The sequence below is a fragment of the Syngnathoides biaculeatus genome, chromosome 10 (assembly GCF_019802595.1).
Source record: "Syngnathoides biaculeatus isolate LvHL_M chromosome 10, ASM1980259v1, whole genome shotgun sequence".
Taxonomy (NCBI): Eukaryota; Metazoa; Chordata; class Actinopteri; order Syngnathiformes; family Syngnathidae; genus Syngnathoides; species Syngnathoides biaculeatus.
In genome coordinates, this window is record NC_084649.1 from 22426181 (window position 1) to 22446884 (window position 20704).

At 42.5% G+C, this 20704-nt stretch overlaps 2 protein-coding genes across 2 annotated transcripts; both read right to left on the bottom strand.

Moving 5' to 3' along the window:
- Window positions 1–473: 473 nt before the first annotated feature.
- pxmp4 (peroxisomal membrane protein 4) lies at window positions 474–4772 on the bottom strand. Its single transcript, XM_061833539.1, has 4 exons — window positions 4601–4772; window positions 4397–4459; window positions 2536–2734; window positions 474–1007 (listed from the first exon to the last, which is right to left on the bottom strand). The coding sequence occupies exons 1-4, from the start codon at window positions 4711–4713 to the stop codon at window positions 738–740; spliced, it is 645 nt and encodes a 214-aa protein (XP_061689523.1). The 5' UTR covers window positions 4714–4772; the 3' UTR covers window positions 474–737.
- A 714-nt stretch (window positions 4773–5486) lies between these two features.
- itcha (itchy E3 ubiquitin protein ligase a) lies at window positions 5487–20409 on the bottom strand. Its single transcript, XM_061833525.1, has 24 exons — window positions 20235–20409; window positions 19082–19138; window positions 17498–17639; window positions 17280–17404; window positions 16245–16376; window positions 16004–16052; window positions 14475–14650; window positions 14145–14382; window positions 13882–13977; window positions 13370–13544; window positions 13203–13272; window positions 13023–13107; window positions 11970–12098; window positions 11817–11889; window positions 11663–11734; window positions 11494–11582; window positions 11259–11418; window positions 9561–9694; window positions 9312–9452; window positions 9130–9250; window positions 8946–9050; window positions 7877–7973; window positions 7699–7771; window positions 5487–6624 (listed from the first exon to the last, which is right to left on the bottom strand). The coding sequence occupies exons 2-24, from the start codon at window positions 19104–19106 to the stop codon at window positions 6525–6527; spliced, it is 2607 nt and encodes an 868-aa protein (XP_061689509.1). The 5' UTR covers window positions 19107–19138; window positions 20235–20409; the 3' UTR covers window positions 5487–6524.
- Between the last annotated feature and the right edge of the window lie 295 nt (window positions 20410–20704).

A 20704-nucleotide genomic window follows, 5' to 3' on the forward strand; every position in this document is an offset into this window, starting at 1 on the left:
ACCTAAGATGAAAATTACAGACCCCTCCATGATTTATACACAGGAGAACTTGCAACATAGCAGGGTGTTCTAATACTCATTTTCTTCACTGTAGATTAGATGATGACGGCAAATTCATTTTTTTTCCATATGTGATTGTTCTTTGACATTCAATTTCACTTTATATAGAGTTGTTATTCATAATGACATATTGCTAAAGCACTGTAACTTTTTCTAAAATGTGAAAAGCAGAAGCTGTTAATAGTTGGCAAAGTGTAAATACAGGTGGAATACATACTTAATACATGGGAATATTGTATTAAACTTCTGTTAGTGCAACGTTAAAAGGTTTAACTTGTGTAAATGTACTGAACTAAAAAGGTCTTTAGAAGGCCAATTTGTGCTACTTTCTGTATTTAAAATTATGTTTGCTTTGTCTTTTTTTTTTTTTAAAAAAAACCTTTAAGGATTATAATATTTAATCGTGGTACTTTGAGAGCTACATTTATATTAATGTGGTAGTTAGTATAAAGTTTTTAAAAGAAAAACACTCCTTTAGAGGAACCAAAAAGAAAGAGAATGCCCCGTTCAATTGTTCATATTTACAATATTTTACTGTGTGGCAACAGCTTTCAAATTACACAAAATTATATACACTTGTATGCCGTATATACTTTAATTACACAAACGGAACAGTGTGCAAGTGGGGATCGCGGGCTCAATCTCCTTCAAGACGAGCGGCCCGTCGCGTCGAGGCTTCACTTGGGAGCAGCAGTCGTGCGTTTGTTATAGAGCAGGAAGTCGGAGACGTCGTGCCACACGTCGCTGTCGTGGTAGAGGTAGTTCATGGACGACTGCAGCGACGGCTGCAGCGTGCGCGGGTGGTACTCGAACAGCCACAGGACCGTCCCCCACACCAGGGTGGCCAACAGCGAGAAGGGGTCTCCTTTGGGCTGCGGGACCACTCCTTTCTCCACGGCCAGCCGGGAGAGGGCGAACAGGATCCGAGACAGCAAGTACATGTTGATCTGGAACCGCGGCAAAGCGGTGGAGCCGATGCCAGATGTCAGCAAATCTCGCCAGACTTGATAAAAGATGAAATATGCGAGTACGCTTTGCATTTTGAGCTTTGTTCATGCAATGCCTGTAGTTGTTCTTCATTTTCATCATATCATTTTTATTATATCATTGTCAAAAGGGTGAGTAGTTTTCCTTGCACCGTAATTTCTCGAGTATAATGCGCCCCCGCAAAGTTGACCTAAAAACTCTGGAAGACCCTTCCACCAATGTACAATGCGCACCACCAATTTGTCGCTACCCCCACACTCAAAATATTAGGAATTATCTGTATTTATATTTTGTTGGGTTTGTACTTGTATTGTTTTTGAAAAACTGTCATCTGTAAAATAATCATTAATAATAATCATTGTGCATGTGCTGATGTCGCTGGACAGGCCACAGGACACACTTGTCCTGGTCCCTGCAATTGTCAGAGCAGAATCCCTCAACGAACTAAAATAAACGACTAGACAATCTGATTGTATTTTTTTATTTTTCATCCATACCTAAATATAAGGCGCTCTATTAACTTTTTGAAAATATTCTTGGAAAAAAATTCCGTATTATTTTCGAGAAATTACGGTACTTTTACGATCCAAGTCAAAGGCTCAGTAGTTTTACTTCATGTTAGTTTCATTATCAAATGTGTCTAGTTAGTAGTAGTAATGTGCCTATAAGCCGCGACTTTTTTCCCCACACGATTTCAACCCTGCGGTTTATGCGGTGATGCGGGTAATTTGTCCATTTTTTCTAACGGCCACAAGGGGGCACTTGTGCGGAAAAGGTAAGAGCGAGACTGGTGGAATATGTGTGCCGAGGAAGTGACTTTTACCAATCCGTCCCTGTTAGCGCTGCGCCAGCGTGTCACTGTCGTATCTCAGTGATTTTTACCGGTATGTTTTTTTTTTTTAATGGCCCTGTTAGCACGGCGCTAGCGTTAGCATTAGCACAGCAGCACTATTTATGTGTACCGTCTAAATATTTCATCTTTCAATGTGGGCCTCAATGTAGGCACTTGCAGCTTTTACACAGGTGCGCCGTATGTATGTACCAAACGGTATTTCCTTTACAAATGTACTGGGTGAGGCTTATAACCAGGTGCGTTCTGTAGGACGGGAATAACCTTGATTTCTGATTCCAAAAGTAATTCATACTTCTTATTGTACAGCAAAGGTAAGTACTACTTTTGTCTAAATTCAATTACACAATCACACTCTTGTTTTTGTATGATTTATGTATTTATTTTACACAGTAAAGCGCTATCTTGATATTTACACGACAGGAATGTTACGATGTTACTCAAAATGCCACCTGGACAGTTGATAAAGACGTTATGACGGCAACTGTGTGACTCCGAAACAGACCGAGTCAGTTTACACGACTTAAAATGGGGGAAAACTTTATCACGGAACATATTATGGCCAAACGTCTGTCATATTATAATGCTTAATTAAAAAGAAAAAAAAAAGAAAAGTTAGAATAAAGAGGCATTCATACCTGACTGTTGATGTTGTTGTTGTCACCAAACACCAACCATCCTCCCACGCAGGCGGCCAGGAATGAGTGAGATTGCAAACTCCGCCCCTGGAGCTTCTCCTGCAGGGCCTGGAGTCCCTTGTACGTGAACACGAAGCATGCCAGGTTGCGCGAGTGCGTGTAGGTGGCCTTCAAAATGGCTCTCAGCTTGTCTGCCAGGCTGTCAAGAAAAGAAAAACCACGTCAACGCGGACTCGATCACTTTGAGTTAGGACAAAGAGAAAAAAAAAAAAAAGAGTGGGAGGAAAACATGTCCACGCTCAAACAAAATTAAGTGCATGGAAGTAGCTAGCTTAACATTCAGGAGATTCAAATTCCGGGTTCGATCCCAGCCCCGCCTTTGTGGAGTTTGCATGTTCTCCCCATGCCTCGGTGGGTTTTCTCCGGGCACTCCGGTTTCCTCCCACATCCCAAAAACATGCAACATTAATCGGACACTCTAAATTGCCCCTAGGTTTGATTGTGACTGCGGCTGCGGTTCAGGGTGTGCCCCGCCTCCTGCCTGTTGACAGCTGGGATTAGCTACAGCACTACCCGCGACCCTCGTGAGGATAAGCGACAAATGGAAGGATGGCTAGAAATGGCAACAATAAACACATCAACTTTAGCTTGACTCGAGCTGAGCCCAAGTCTCCTCTTGGATAAAATTCATCATTTGAGAAGAAGTATCAGAAGATCCTCGTTCTCTTCCTTCTTCTTGTTTTCCTTTCGGCTTGTCCCGTTCGGGGTCGCCACAGCCTGTCATCTTTTTCCATCGAAGCCGATCTCGTGCATCTTCCTCTCTAACACCCACTGTCCTCATGTCCATGAATCAACCTTTTCTTTGGTCTTCCTCTCGCTCGCTCTTTTGCCTGGCAGCTCCATCCTCAGCAACCTTCTACCAATATCCTCACTCTCTCGCCTCTGGACATGTCCAAACCATCGAAGTCTGCACTCTCTCACCTTGTCTCCAAAACATCCAACTTTGGCTGTCCCTTGAATGAGCTCATTTCTAATCCTATTTAACCTGCTCGAGAATGTCAACATCTTCATTGTACCCCCGGTTCTGCTTCCTGTTGTTTTTTCAGAGCCACCGTCTCTAATCCCTACAATATGGCCGACCTCACCACTGCTTTATAAACTTTGCCCTTCATCCTAGCAGAGACTCTTCCGTCACATAGAACACCAGACAACCTTCCATCAACTGTTCCACCCCGCTTAGGCCCGTTTCTTCACTTCCTTATCCTCGTTCTCCTCCATTGTTGATTTTGTCGTTTAACCTGAACCACTCTGAGTTGTAAATTCAATGCGCTATTTTGAAGCCAAACTGAGCCAGTAAGATGCAGTGGGAAATCAGCATTAATCAAGAATAGAAAATGACTACGAATCAGTTTTCACTGTCGTGAAAAGAATTTGGAGATTTCCATAATAATTCCAACCAATTTGTTTCGGTGCTACATTACTTTCCCTGCTAAAAAATGCCCATAGAACATTTCCAAAGAATTTGTAAAGACTATAGAACTTTAGGACCCAAGTCCTATCGAATTTCTGTCCAAATTCTATTGTTCTGTAGAAATTCTATAGAAAATCACAGCCAAAGTTCTACAGAACAAGTTGTTCTGTACAAATTCAATAGAATTCTTTACATTTCTATTGTTTTTTGTTTGTTTGTTTTTAGCAGCCTTAATAATTTACAAATCTACACACACATTAAAAAAACCACTTTATACACCTGCAATAAAATGAAGACCTGAGTTCAGTAATTACAGATTAGGAGGTGCAGCCAAATACATTGTGTGCTTTATTTGTCTTCAGAAGAAATTAATGATTGACAGCATCTTACCTTCCACTCCGGAATAGAAAAGTCATGACAAATGCATGTGGTGCTCTGATTTTAGCTCCATACCTGCCCACACACAAAACGGGGACGAATTTAGGACGACATTTAATGTTGCTATCAAACGCAGCCATAAAAACACCTAATATTGTCTTATCGCCAACACTTTATCAACAAGTACTCTGAGCTACATTAACATTTTCCACTCACACGGCACCATTCCGGAAGCCTTTGAGAACCGCCAGAGCTGCTTTGTATTTTTCTTGTTGCAAAAGGTGATTGACGGTATAAAGTAAAGTTTTTAGTAGCCCTGACACCGCCATAACAACTCTCGTGAGGGGGACGTGAATTCATGTTGCACACGAACAGCCTGAGCGACGGGTGTCACTCTGAAATAGGGTCGTCGGGGAACATCGAAAAACAAATCTTTAGCTACCCCGAAAACCGCAACAAATAATAATAATACGTAATGTAAAATTGTGATTAAGCAGTGGTAGTATGACCTAATCTGTTCCTATTACTTTACTACAGATATTCTACTGATTATCAATTTATTGGTAGAATTCCAATGAAAGGTCTTTATTTTTGCTTAAATGTACTTTTTGGGTATCTGTTTATGATGCTTAAAATGAGAGTTAAAGTCACTTAAGATTTTCCAATTATGGTCGTGTTTTTTTTTCTTTAATGGGAGACGCATTATGAATGTTTAGCCAGACAACTAACGTTAATCACGCGATGGCTGCAGAGTTAACGACTGGTTAGCACATCTGCAAAACAATTTCAATGTTTTGTGGGTTCAAATTTCCTGATATCGAGTGACATGGTTCATATAATGAAGTTATTATTTAATGGAGTACAACCATTTGAGTGATAAAAAAAAAAAAAATCCCCCCCAATCACAGGGCTGTCTAATCCATTTGAAATTTGGAAAGATTTGTGTCATGATACCTACTTAGTCCAGAATGAGTGAGTATACACAAACTCAGCAGACAAAATATGAAGCACAAAACAAAAAAAAAAACTTTCACGAAAATGCATCACACATAGTGACTGAGAATGCTAAAGGTATTAAGGTCATAACTTTAGACATTATGATTAACAAGGTGGAGTTTGTTTTTTCCATTTAGAAATAATGACTTCTAAACGTCATAAAATGATTTTGTTAGAGGACAAATGACTCAATAATAATGACCATAACCTGATGCCCTATAAAACTAGAGCCAACCCTTACCGTTTAACTTCATAGTCACAATTAAAGTGGACCACTGCATGTGTATTTAGGTATTAAATACGTGTATTTTAACTTCAGTTGTCACTTACCACGAAAATATTTGACTTCTTGGTTATCTACTTAGAATCATTTTGTAGACACATGCCAAAGACAAAGAAGAGGACATTATTTTACAAATCGTACAATACAGGATGGTTCCCACGTCATCAGCAACTTTTTTTTTTTTAATCAATTGTTAATCAGCCACAGACTACAAAGGGACCCCTTGAGGTCTTGTGTATTTATATTACATCAGAAGTGTCCCTTTTCGTGGGGGTGGGGTGGACGTTTGGTCCTATGGAATCAAGAGCAAACCAGTAAAATTATGCTGCGACATATCGGGAGAGTGAAATCAACGCTAAAAAGTGAAAACTTATCTCGTCACAGAGATCAGAAACAATTGTCGGTCGAGCTACAAAAACTATTGCACATTAAAAAAATACAAGCTCTGTCAGGGACAATCAAAACGGTCTTCGCCGCTCACAGTTTGTGTGCAAACAACGTTCAAGAAAGCGAAGAAATGAAAAGTGACACTTTTTTTTTTTAAAAGGTTAAGCAAGGAACATCCGCTGCTACATTTTAAAGTCAGTCCGCTAAGAACACCTGTGTGGAGATTAAACTATCAATCAAATATAATCTGAGAGATAAGTGAGTGCATAGTCTTGACAAAGAGCGTTGTTGATTCCGCACTTGCGCGGCGTAATCTTGTGACTTCAGATGTGATGCAGGAAGGAGCCGGGGAATTGTCTTCGGGCTAAAACAACTCTTCCGGCAGCTGCGATTGCATACGGCCAACGTGAAGTGGAGGATAAAAACAGCTCCTGGCTGTAGAGGTGCGAGAAAAAAGGTGCGGCGTGCCGTGATTTACTCCTGCCCGAAACCTTCCGTCTCCTCGATGGCAAACATGAGTTTCTCCTTTAGCTGCTCGTAGCTCTTGTACGGAGGCAGGTCCAAACGATTAAAGCTAGGCGGGACAGCAGACAGAGAAATTGTAATTACATGTGAATAAGCATACAAGGGAGAAACAATTCACAGAAGGAATAAACTATGCCTGCTCACAGCTGTAATATTGCTTTTCTATGCATGAGAAATCTGTTGCACTCCTTAAAGCTCCACCGACACGAAATGCATGATTTTTAGTTTTATTAATGGGGAAAAAAAAGGCAACCGGAATGGACCCATCCGTTTTTTTGACCACAAAACATAATTTTGGCGTATATGGCTTTTTGTCACTCCCGCCATGAAAATCCTCTCAAGGGATATGTTTTCGACAAGAAGCAGGAAGTGACATTGGAGGCAGTAGCCTGCTCAAGCCTTCTCGTATATTTATGTTAGTTTTACCGGCTCGAAGGTATCTTGTAGTTCCTTCGTGTTAGCCAAAATCCTGGCTCGTTGTATTGCTGGATATTGTTGGAAAACTCGGGAGGATGGGTTCATTCTTCATACTTTTCAAAAAGACCCGGTTCGTTGTGAAAAATGGATTGCACGGGTGCAAAAGACGAGAGATTTGTGACGAGAGATTTTCATTACAATATCTATTTTATAATGTTTATAGGCATGACAGTGGAGCTTTAAAAACACATTTTATTTCACCAATAAGGAAAAAAAGTGTCTCTTTAGTCATTTTTTTTTTTGTGTAGTCACCCCTACAGCATTCACAACATCAAAACGAGCTAAAGCAAGGTACACACTACATGTTACAATTTTTAACATTGTAACTTTTGACAAACCCCACACCATAGGATAATCTTTGGAGACATCCAATTAACAGCCCTTTATTGACGATGACAGAATTAGAGGTGATAAAAAAATGCTCAAATTGTGGCCAATTATCAGTGTATATATAGAAGACTAGTAACAATGGGAATCTCGTCTAGCCAAATTAAATGTAGTAGTACCAAGACCAACCTGTGATGGGCCGCATAGTTCCAAAGGGAAGGAAAAAAAAAATCCACTCTTGAATCACCTCATAGCACAAAAGAAATCGCTCATGATAATCTTTTGTCTCGTTTGATCGGAAGGGAAAAAGTGCACATACCATGTGTGGCTTCGCGGAAGCCAGTTCTCTTTGCCCACCTTCTCGATGCAGAACTTCTGAGGGCCGTTGCTTCCTACAATTTTTCAGGGAAAAAAAAAAAAACAAAACAAATGAGGGGGAAAATGTAAATGAAGCAAACCAATGGGGTGATAAAACAAAGAAGAACGTGACGAAGTACCCATGAGGTCTGCAAAGCCGCCGACGGGAAGGCGACACGTTCCTGTGACAAATTGCAGCAGTCGCATCCTCTTCTCGTTGTCCATCTCCTTCGCAAACTGCAAACACAAAGATTGTCGGGTTCAATGAACGTAGTAACAGTTGGGGAGCTGCTATCAAATAACGGCTCCGATGCTAAAATGTAACTTGACTGACTTTTTGTTTTTGTTTGTTTTAGTAGCTTGTGATTGCAGTAAATGACCTCACGCAACAACTTCAATGTGACTATTTGCAGTTTGAACAGTACATTCCATTTTTTTGTTTTCCAAAACTGCTAACACTGGGAGGTTTGACCAAAAACAATCCAATTACACTCTAACATTTTATCACTTCCAAATTATGCGTTGACTAGTTGGGAAAATGTGACAAAAACATAATTTGGAACAGTGTGATTGACTATGAGTGAACGCTTGTTTGTCTCCTAGGAAACATTCACACTGCAGGGCATAACTCCCAATTTTGATTTTTTTTTTTGGGTGAAGTCATATCTTTTTATGTAGTTGTAGCTGAAATAATGAGTCCATGATGTCACACACATGCGCATAAAACAAGATGACATATTGCGCATGCGGCGCAAACCCGAGGCCCCCGTGTGTACAGAATAGGGACCCTTGCATAGGTCACAAATGTTTACACATTTGTGGCAATTTCAAGGAGTTTGCTCTTATATTTATCAGTTCTAAAGTGTCTTCTTTTCACAACTGTTTTGTGCTCCATTGTCTACCTTTGCTTTTGCGGCATGTTTTATTGACATCTGTCGTCTTTTGATGTTGTATACATCGGTGAGTGCGCCTTGCGTGTCCATATTGCACTCGCATTGGATAAATATCCAATTCAAATCCGCATGATATGAAAAGGTCTGGGTTGGATATGAAAAACAAAACCTAAATTGAACTTCTCATAAATTTGGTATGTGGCACATTGGACAAAAAAAAAAACCCAAGAACTGATCTACAGTGCGAACACTGCCAATGTGTCTTATTTAAGGAAAAACACTACTTTGTATTTGTATATTAGGTGACAGCACCGACCTGCCAAAACCAATGGATCTGCTTGCTGGTCCGAGCGTAATGCCTGTAGATGGTGTTCCTCTGCCAGTCCACAAGGTCGATCTCCTGCATCCCGCACAGCATCACCTGAAGACAGCGAGCGACCAGGTAGAATGAGCCCGGAGTTCCGACCTCACAACTGCCACGCGACAGGATTGTAGAGTACCTCCAGTTCCTTCGCGTCAAAGTATTGAAGGTATTGCTGCGGCAGAACTTCATTGAAGCCCTCAAAGAAGGCCTGCGTCTGCTCCTCCACGCCTCTGGACAGCCTCCACTCGGCCACCAACCTGACATCAGCACAGCATGAGCACGTCCTGCCGGCCGTGACTTGAAATGTCAAGATGGCACCTGATGTACTCCTCCTTATTTTCCTCAGTCACTTGAACGTTCCCGCCGTCCGGTTTGAGCTCGTGCGTGGTTACCTCGCCCAGGATCTCTTTGTCGACCGAGAAGAACATCTCCAGACCGCACTCTTCTATGTTGTTATCCCTTAGAGACGACGCACAGTTCAGATCATTGGATTGCTTACAGCGTTGCAAAAATAAAATCCAACAAGCCTTGGATGCAGGAAAAAAAGAAAAGATGGAGGCAACTTACTTGATCCATATGAGAGAGTTGTAAAACTCGGGATCCACGGACTCCAGGTCTTTGAGGGCCAGAGACTTGTTCAAGATGCGCTTGTAAAAGGGAAGCGAGAAACCCGTGTCGATGAACTTGCCGTGGAACAAAGCCTAGGAAGAAAACACGTAAGGGTGGAAGGGGGAAAGCAAGTTTGTTTATTATATGAACTATTTTGTAAATTTACAAAAACAATTAAATGAGGGCAGCACGGCGGACGACTGGTTAGACCGTCTGCCTCTTCGGGCACTCCGGTTTCCTCCCACATCCCAAACACATGCATCTTAGGTTAATTTAAAACTTTAAATTGCCCATAGGTGTGAATCTAAGTGCGAGTGTTGTTTGTTTCTAAAGGTCTTGCGATTGGCTGCCGGTACAGCTGGCAACCGGTACAGCGTGTACCCCGCCTCCTGCACGAAGACAGCTGTGATAGTGTGCAGCACTCCCGTGACCCTTGCGAGGATAAGCAGCTCAGCAGGATGATTTTATCGGCTCACCGTGGACAGAAAAGAATCTGAAATATTAACATTGAATATGTAGAAACTGGGGTGGCACGGTGAGTCGGCTGGTTAAGCGTTGGCCTCACAGTTCTGAGCACCCGGGTTCGATCCCGGCCCCGCCTGTGTAAAGTTTGCATGTTCTCCCCATGCTTGCGTGGGTTTCCTCCAGGCACTCCGGTTTCCTCCCACATACCAAAAACATGCAATATTAATTAGACACTCTAAATTGCCCCTAGGTGTGATTGTGAGTGCAGCTGTTTGTCTCGATGTGCCCTGCGATTGGCTGGCAACCAGTTCAGGGTGTACCCTGCCTCCTGCCCGTTGACAGCTTGGATAGGCTCCAGCACTCTCCGTGACCCTCGTGAGGATAAGCGGTGAAGAAAATGGCTGGATGGAAAAACTAGATACAGTCAAATAGTTTTGATTAATATTGCATTAGCAAAAATCATGCCGCTTGTTTTAAGCACGAGAGTTACAATAAATTCCACTAGGGCACCACCTCAGTTGGGAGGTTCGGGGTTCGAAGCTCGGCACCAACCTTCCTGGAATGACTTTAGGTTTTGTCCATACAGCCCCTACCACATTCCAAAATCATGCATGACTGCAAATTGACTATTAGAGTGAAGGGTTGCTTGTCTACTGGTGACCAGTACAGGGAGTGTCCCCAAATGTCAGCTGTGATAAGGTCCAAGTCACCAACAACTGTAATAACAAACATGACGGATGGTGTGCTGACTAAAAAGCTGATCAATAGAGAATATGCCAAAAATATATTTTTGGACAATGACCAAATAAATGAGGTAGAATATTAAAATCGAGTAAGAGTTCCTTCCCCCGGCTAATTTTGGGAGAGGGTGTTTTAAGCCCGTAGATTGACAACCCACGGCTGCAGGTTGCACTTCCTTTACTTTGTTGCAGTTGGCTCGCATGCATTTCGGTTAGAACATATTTAGCCCAGAGCCTCGGGCTGTTTCTGTCTTGGCTTGCTCTTCAACCTACCAAAGATATTCATGCTCAATTGTGAACAGGAAATTATGAAAAGGAATTTCAGTTGCTTTGTTTTTTTTTTTCCCACTTTCAGCATTGTCCGCCATCTACAATTAAACCGCAATCAACCCCTAATTGATGAGTTTTTCCTTTTCATCAATTGAGCGAAAGAATGCCGAGGTGTGGTTACCATGGCGATGAAGCGCCCGATGAACTTGAAGTACTTGAGGTGGTCGGGGTTGATGTAGGAGGCCGGATTGATCTGCAGACAGTAGTTGTCCTTGCCGGCGTACTCGAACAGGCAATACATGGGGTTGAGGACTTCGTGAGAGAGCAGGAAGAACCATTCCCTGCAGGCACATGGAAAGAATAAATAAATACAACCGAGAGAAATGTTCACCGATACAAACGGAGGTAGAAATTACCGGGCCACGCCGCCGTAGTCCAAACCTTCTTCCCCAGGGAAAATGATCCACAGTCTCCGTCTCAGATCTTGAGGATGGAAGCTCATGATCTTTAAATGCAGCAGTTCAAGCACTTACTCGACCGAGGACCACCAGGATAGAAGAAGTTGTGACACCTCCATTACGTTACCTGCTGGAATGAGTCCTCAAACAGGGTTTTCCTGGAAACGGAAATCTTTATGTGCTGAGGCATTGACAGTTGCTGCAGTGGAGGAGAAAAAAATAGAAAAATTAATTTTGATGCTAATTCAGGCATAATCTGCCTTTTTTTGTTTTTATTTTACCTGACACCAGAACCTGAAGTATTGCACTTTGGCTTTAAAGTCCCTGACGTATGTAATCTGCGGTCCGTTTTCGCTGTTAGGCAAAAACAGCAAAAAATTGTTTCAGCCCGCGAAAGCCACCAAAAGCCTACAACTGTTGAACCGACAACTCACAGCGAAGATTTGCCCGTGCGTGGGTCAATGTAAGTGGTGGTCCGCCTGTTGTGGTCCACAAAGTAGGGGATGCAGTCGACGGTGAACCTCATCTCCCAGCCCTCGGGCAGAGGCTTGTCATTCAGCAGCCTAAAAAGCGCAGACACAACAATTTTAACAATGCACTTGAAAAGTTTATATTGCATCATGGACTTTACATTATCTGTAATCGTTGAAGAATACTAACAAATCCCAGTAAAAATAACTATCATGCAAAGTCACGTGACATTTAAAAAGTTCCAAACATTGCCGACAACAAATACCGTCATATACTTCACATTATATTTAGGCCCACAAATAAAAAGTAAAAATAACCAATATTACCCTGTAATGCCACACGCTGTTTAAAAAAAAACACAATTGCTGGGACCACTTAGCTACTTTGAAAGTGAAACAATAGCGCCCCCCAGGAGGTAAGAAGATAGCAGTACAAGAGCTTTATCTTGAAGCGATTCAGAATTAGGAAATTTTTGGAAGGTAAATTGCAGTTGGCTGGCAACCAGTCCAGGGTGTACCTCGCTTCTTACCCAAAGTCACGATTATTGCTTACCGGCAACCCTAAGGAGATCAAGTGCTATGAAAAAAGGATGGTTGGAATAAATCAGGGATAATCTAGATCACAGGTGTCAAAGTCGAGGCCCGGGGGCCAGATTTGGCCCGCCATATGGTTTTATGTGGCCCGCGAAGGCAAATCCTGTGTGTCAACTTCCTGGATTTTTGTTAAATTTTCATATTGCCATGTCATAAATGACAACTTTGAGATACTGCAAGCATTTTTGTATTACCAAACATGAACAACAGTTGAAAAACCCATTTACCTTGATTTCTGATTCCAAAACTAGCTCCAAAATTGCATGAGCAAATATAATGAGGCGATTTAAAAAAAAAAATTTTATTGTTTCACAATCCTAACAGGCCTCAGAGGGGAAACAGCAACTATAATGTGGGCCGCGGCAAAAATGAGTTTGACACCCCTGATCTCGATGGATTAACATTATCCTCATGGATACCCACCCTTGCGTCCTGGGGTCTTCCCACTGAGTCGTCCGAGTCGGGTGATGGACAAAATACACTCTGCCGTTTGTGTCCGTCCTCTTTTCTGTTATAATAAAAGAGACAAACATCACAAAATATATTTCCAGTGATTTTCCAGGACACGAAGAACTACAGTTAAAAGAAATAGGTGATAATGACCCCAGCCGTGTGGCAGAGGCCCCATCGGGTCAAATTCTTTGTTGGACGTGGCCGCCAACTGGTCCTGGAGCTGTAGGAAAAAAAAAAAAAAAAAGACAAGCCTTCTTTAAAATTTGAACTCCTTCAATTTGTGCTTTTGATTTTACAGGGGCCCCTCCCCATCTCACCCCGTAGATGAACCTCTGGTTGAACTGCTGCATGGCTCCCTGCAGCTGGCTGCGCTGATGCTGCCACTCCTCGTAGTGGCGCACCGACTCCTGCGTGGGGCGCTGCCACGTGGTCGTCCTGGTGATGTGGTCCACAAAGTACACGCGGCCCATGGGGTCCATCCTGCGCTCCCACCTGCCCGCCCATCATGTTTAATCAGTGTTATTGGCCGCTATCGGATGAAACGATTGGCTACGACTGGAATGCGCTCCTTATCTGTTCAATTGCACAAATGCTTCCCATGTGGGATCTCGACCCAAGTGCGAATTACCGTCATTTCTGGCCCACAAGCCGACTTGACCTCGAATAAGCGGTCAAAAATGGAATGGAATGGAAATTTAAAAAAAAATAAATAATTGATAACTGCATTTTAATTATTGAAATAATACATTCACGACTAATCTTGCTCTGGATGTGAGTGCTGCGGCATTCGTGAGTGACCATTCCGGTGGCATATCGTGTGCAGGCTCACCCGGTAGGCAGCGACTCGGGTCGCTCCCACGTTGTCCTCTTCTCAATGTGATCTACAAAGTACATGCGTCCATTCTGGTCCACTCGTTGCTCCCAACTGCACGGAACAAAACGAGAGACGATAAAACACTGAACAGGTGGACACAACTGGTCTTCAAATATTTCATGAGCAGATTTAGATCAAATCAAGGGTAATGGAGCATTTTGGGTTTGTGGTCAGATTTTAGCCAAAAGCCAAAATTGAAGTGTGAGGTGTGTCTGTACCCTTGTGGCAAGGGGCCGCCGCTCATGGGCGAGGCCCTGGGAGCAGCTGTGGCTGGTGCTGCCACTGCAGCCGGTTTGGGGCCACTCGCCGTAGGGAGCCTCGCCACGGCCCCCTGTGTGGCTCCCGCTGCCCCCGAGTCCACGTGCCGATCCGGACCCCCGCCGGCGGACGCCTGGGAGGAGATGTCAGGTGCTGGACTCTCGCTTAACTCGCTTGGAGAGGAACTGTTGGAGGAAGCTGCAAGAAGAAACAGCCAACAATGAAATCCTTCATACGCTTTTTTTCAGTTTAGAAACGAACGCACTCGCTTTATCTCGTGATCGCACTACCTGATGAGTTGGTGGGTCTACCGGGTGCGGCGGAAGGCCGTATTGATCCAGAGCGCTGAGAGCCCCCAGCGGCCCCTGGACAATAGGAAGGGGAGCTCACGCCATTGACAGTGCGAGCATCCGGTACAATGACCCACTCGTCCAAATCACTGGAGGGAGATGCATCTCTGCTTGCCCTGCAACGTTTGCGCGGAAGGTTGTGATGAGGGTTAACCGTTCTGGGAGGACATACTTGGGAAAACATATTTTTATTTGTTTAAATATAGAGCTTGTGCACGTGACGTCGCCGTTTTCACAACGCCATATTGCCGGTCAAAAAGAGCTGCTCGATTAGGGTGGGGGACATTGAACTGGAGCAGAATATGCACAATGCCCGATATTTGTTGTGCTGTTGGTTGTTACAACAGACCAGGATGATATTAAAATTGATCATTCTATGGAATACCAGCTGAAAAGACGAGAAAAGATTAATGGATTTCGCCAATTAAACGTGATGGATGGTGTCCAACCAAATACACACGACTGTGTAGCGATCGCTTCACTTCAGGTAGGAATTATTCTTCTCAATATCAAATTCCCAAGAAGTATTTATGATGCCAAGTTTGCTCATTTGAGAACAATACGTTTAAAAAAAAAAAAAAAAAAAACAACAGGGAATCATCTCCAACGTACACGGAAGCGTGTCGCCGCCACACGTTAAACTTCAGTAAACTTCTCCGTGACAGACGTTTCTTTTTTTTAATATGCATAGTTCTCAAATGAGTCCAATGCATATTTAAAAAAAGAAAATAAACCGTCGGTCACACAGAGGTTTACCGAAATTCAACATGTGGCCGCAACTGAAGCCTATCCCAGCGGTTTATTTTTTTATTTTGATATACTCATTGGACTCATTTGAAAACAATGCATATTAACAAAAAAGACAAAATGTCTGTCACGGAGAAGTTTACAAAAATTTAACGTGTGACCGCAATACGCTTCGTGTACGGAGGAGACGACTCGCTGTCATTTTTTTTCCCCAATCATAGTTAATGAATGAATTTGTGTAAAACCAGGGGTAATTTATTTAAATATTGGTATTTGTATTGAAAAATGGCTCCATCACCATGTTGGATTTATTCTCGATTGAGAACGGATCTGGCAACAGAGTATTTGTACGCGTCCAGACTTTTCTACGCTTTCAAACTCTTCCGTCTAAATCTCGACGACTTACTCACCAGATGCTTGCGTAGATCCAGTTGTCCAAAACAAGCGGAAGCGGGTGAACATTCCACTTTGTTATCGGCGAAAACATCAACCTCTGCATTAAATATGGGTCCTCTATGCAAAGTGTCTCATTTTTTCACATACGTTCGTTTATTATCACCTTCTAAATGTGTAACGGTATCGAACAAAACTCTGGGCGTCGTGCTATAAGACGTAGCATTGAAGAATGCTTTGTTTGACCGGCACTTCCGGCCAGTGATGTGATTTGATGACGTTGGTGCACGAGCTCTAGAACAGACTTTTGTTAACCAGGTATACTCCACCTATTTCCAGTCTTTCCATTTGGTCTTGCACTGTCTTTTAGGGTAGAAGCTGGATTGAAAATAAAGAAGAAATGTTGAAATGAAATGTAGAAAGCAATGTACTTGACACAGCAGCGGACAACTGGCGAGCAAAATAAATGAGAAGAAGACTTAAGTCTGGCGTATGTTTGAGTTACACAGAGAGCAAAATTGACATAAATTTAGTTTTTTCACCTGGCTCTGCAAAGTACAATCAACTCACCGTGGTCTCTCTCTGCCGAGGCAAAGGCGCCGGGTTCCACGTGCATGCCGTCCAGACAGACGGACAGATCGCCGACGATATCCCGGGAATCCCTGTCGGAGCACAGCTGCAGGGTCTGGACTACCTCGCACACTGAGGTCCACCCACCCACAACACACACACGACATGGATTACAACACTTAACTCTACAGTTGAAAACGTGCAGTAAATCACAGATATCAAACACAAGGCCCGGGGCCCAAATCTTGCCCGCCGCATGATTGTATGTGGCCCGCGAAGCCAAATTATGAGCATCAACTTCCATGATTTTGAAAGAAATCTGTACTAAAGTTTCAAATTGTCACATCATAAATGATAACATTGAGGTATTGCAAGCAATATTCTGTGCCCAAACAACAGCAATAGTTCAGAAACTCATTACCATTGAAACTAGCTCATAAATTTAATTTGTAAATCTGATAAGGTGAAAGATTTTCATGGTTTCACATTCATAACGGCCCTCTGAGGGAAACTGTAATAGCAATGTGGCCCGCGACAAAAATTACTTCGACACCCCTGCAGGAAATGCCGTGCATGTACTACGAAACATTAACAACCCAAAGGCAAATTTTAACCAATGCCACGAACTCCTTGCACTCTGACCTTCAACAGACATTATTTCATTATGATTATTATGTAACAGGTATAAAAAGAAAGAAGTGCATATTGCTTAGTTCAGTACCGTGTACCCTGTTGGAAACAGAGTCAAGCAGTTTTAATACAAAACACACAAGTAGCGACAAGGTAAAGAGCGAAGGCAGGACTTGTATCTCAGTGTAATTACATCAAAGCATAATAAAATATTTCCAAAACAAACCAGGTGATGATTGTGTAACAAGAGTGCAAAGAGTGAATGATAAGCTACTGATAGACAGCCGGTGCCACGGTACAGAACCAGGCTTGATATGATCCCAAATCAGATAAGTCTGAGCTCGTCCCTCATACCTTCGCGGGGAAATTGCAACACCTACGTGCACACTAATAGCCAGCGCTCACATTTCAGCTCGTTGGCCTTCAGGGTCTCGCGGATCTCCAGCGTGGCCATTCCCAACAAAATGTCCGCCTTCAGCGTCTGGTGGCTCCACACGCGAAATATCAGCTTGCTGAGAGGCGTCACGATGCTGCAAGCAAAGCCGTGTCAGGACCAGACAGAAGTTTTGGCACTGTATTTATAATTTTTTTTATTTATTTATTTATTTTAAAAAGGTAGTTACACGGTGACAGCTTGCTTCCATTTTGGACTGTGTGTGTTGTTGCACTTCTCGGTGCGCTTGGATTGGCCGTCCACAGCTACCTCCACGTACGGACTGGGACCAAACCAGTTCTTTTTGTTTTCCTTAAGTTTGGCGGAGAGAACTGGGGAAAGGATGCCAAACGTCACATTCAAATCGTTGTTCAAAAAAAGACTTAGTTAAACAGTCACATTCAAATAATAATAATATTCAAAGACACATACTGTAAAATAAAAAAAAAACATTGTTTGTATAGTGTATAAAAAAACATTATTTTTAGATGATATTAACTTTAATTCATTTGCATCATGTCACCCCATGCAAAGACTTTCAAAGTCCATGATTTGGAAGTTAGGTAGGGTGTAGATCCAGAGCCACTTTCAAGCCATGGCCGGACTCTCTGAAACATCCATCCATCCATCCATTTTCTTTGCCGCTTATCCTCACGAGGGTTAGGGGGAGTGCTGGAGCCCATCCCAGCTGTCATCGGGCAGGAGGCGGGGTACACCGTGAACTGGTCACCAGCCAATCGCAGGGCACATGGAGACAGACAACAGTCGCACTCACAATCATACCTAAGGGCAATTTAGAGTGTCCAATTAATGTTGCATGTTTTTGGAATGTAGGAGGAAACCCGAGTGGCCGGCGAAAACCCACGCAGGCACGGGGAGAACATGCAAAATCCACACAGGTGGGTCCGGGCCAACGATTTACCAGCTGAACCACCGTGCTGCCATATATCTATATCTCAAATCATCATTCCCCATTGAAATGAATAAAAATGCCATTAACTGATTTCACACACACACTCACACACACCCAGCAATAAAAACCTCTTACGCCTATTTTTAACAAGGGAAATACCATTCAAGATTGTACTTTATGTAAACACTAATATCATTACAACCAATAAAATAAGTTCACTTGGCCACCAGAGTGCAGTATACTGCACTCATAAAAACAAATGAAGAAGTGTTTCACAACTACTCTTGAGTAGTTCATAGGGGATGATAGCGGCGTATACATCCCTGAAAATATTATTTACTGTCTACATCTATTGCTGCACTGTTTGAAAGGGTAATAACACAACCACATAGATGCTATGTATTAACTGGTCTATGGCATTTCTTATTATGCGTTAGCATTAACCGAGCAAGTCCTGAGGAAAAGTTGTGTGCTTGATTTCAAAGTGTAATTAACTTTGTGTTTACGTTCCTTTTCACAGTAAACTTCAACCTGTAGCAGCATTTAACAGCCCGAAACATCTCTATAGAAGAATTGATTAAATGTCTGCCAACACCCTTAGCTTCTTTATACCAGTAGAAGCCCCTCATCAAGTCGCAACCCCCCCAGCTATAACCATGGTTGAGATGGTAACGATAGCCCGGCATTGCCTCCACAATAAAGGAGTTTGTCTGAGCAGTGGCTCATTTACTTGAGACAGGACCACCCCATCAAAATTAGAACTCTTGATCCTTGCAATATTGTTGACAAAAGTATTTTACAGACAGTACACCTGTCATAGGAATGTTTTTTTTTTTTTAAGTATAAATGTCAGAAACATACCTGTGACTTGTAATTGGGCCTTCATAGTTCCTCCATAACACTGCAAAGAACCAGCAACTGTGACGTGAAATAGAAATGCAGCATTACTACATGTACCATACGAGTGATCCGGATGCTTGTCACCTGCGCTTATCGCCATACAATCCAAAGATGAACGCTATTTGCCCAGGTTTTACACCTACCCCTACCACAAGGTTATCGATGACATTATATACATATTCTACCCAAGCAGTTCCATCGCCAGGCGGCCAAGCTTGAGAGATGAGGCGCTACCACACCACGAAGAACAAACACAAACTGTCAGAGAGCTATTTGGCAAACCAACAGAGTCGTTTATTTGGGGTTTACATAGCCGACAAAGTCATTATTTACCACCATGCAACCCCTTACTAACCCTTCTTAATGGTTACAGTGCAAATATTATAAAGTGGAACCCATTTTTTAACACGACTTTCCATCCACGTGTTTTAAATGCTGACAATAACGTGAACAGAAAATATATATCTACAAACAACAAATAAGGATTTAAGGAGACTACAAACACAATATGTAACTTTGAAGTAAATTAATATATTTGTAGAGACAGAATTTTTGTTCCAGGTTCAGGAATGGGTGTGAGGAGAGCGTGTACTTAATGTTATGCATAGGAAATAACAGTAAGCACTCGGGACACTGCCTTCACCTCAGGTTATGCAATGACGCGGGTTGGTTAAGATCTGCTATTTCGAGTGAGGGAGTTGTTTTCAGCAGGAGAAAAACCCCACCCAGTGCTCAAGATAGAATGATAATCTTCCTTCCTTTGAATAGTCCATTTTATTTCACGGCAAACGACAGCGAGGGTGTTTTGTTGCGGTTTTTCCAAAATAATATGCTGCCCCTTTTTACGCCTCGCTGCATGCTTGTCATTTTGACAAGCTCAAGCATCGACGTTAATAACAATAATTATTATGATCATGACAAGCATTAAAATGTATCAAACATCGACCTAATTTGCCAAACAGTTCCAACACTACCACCTGGACGCACTTTGACGACAAAGTGTTGCCATGATTATTAAATCATCGTTTAAACGTAGCATTTAAGCTAACCTTCACCGGCCCTCCCGGCTTTCCGTCGAGGAAATTGGGAGCCCCGAGCGGTCACTACAACGTACCTGACGCGGGGAGACAACAAAAAGGACCCCGGGCTGGTTCTTCCTAACGTTGTTTATGGGTTGTTATCACGTTATTGTTATCGTCCGTCTGCTCACATTGCAGACGCCGACGCTCTTCAGACTCTCGCAGCTAGCAGGAGCCATGCGAGTTTTTCCGGGGGAAAGATTTTCATAACAAAAGTGATTGAGTGACTAATACGAGAAAGGTTTGTTTGGAAATATTTATGGGTGCTGATGAAATGTAAATTAAAAATAGAAGACTTTATCAGTTTAAAATACATTAATTCATTACGAGACATTAAAGACTGTGTTCATTTATAACTTTTACTTTGAATTCTTTTCCGGTTAGACGTCCTATCTCAAAAAGACCGATTAAAAAAACTTCCAAATGCATATTTAAATTGTGTCATGTCAAAGTCAGTCCGTCACAAATGTTTTTTTTTTTTTTTTTTTTTTTTTTTTTTTTTTAC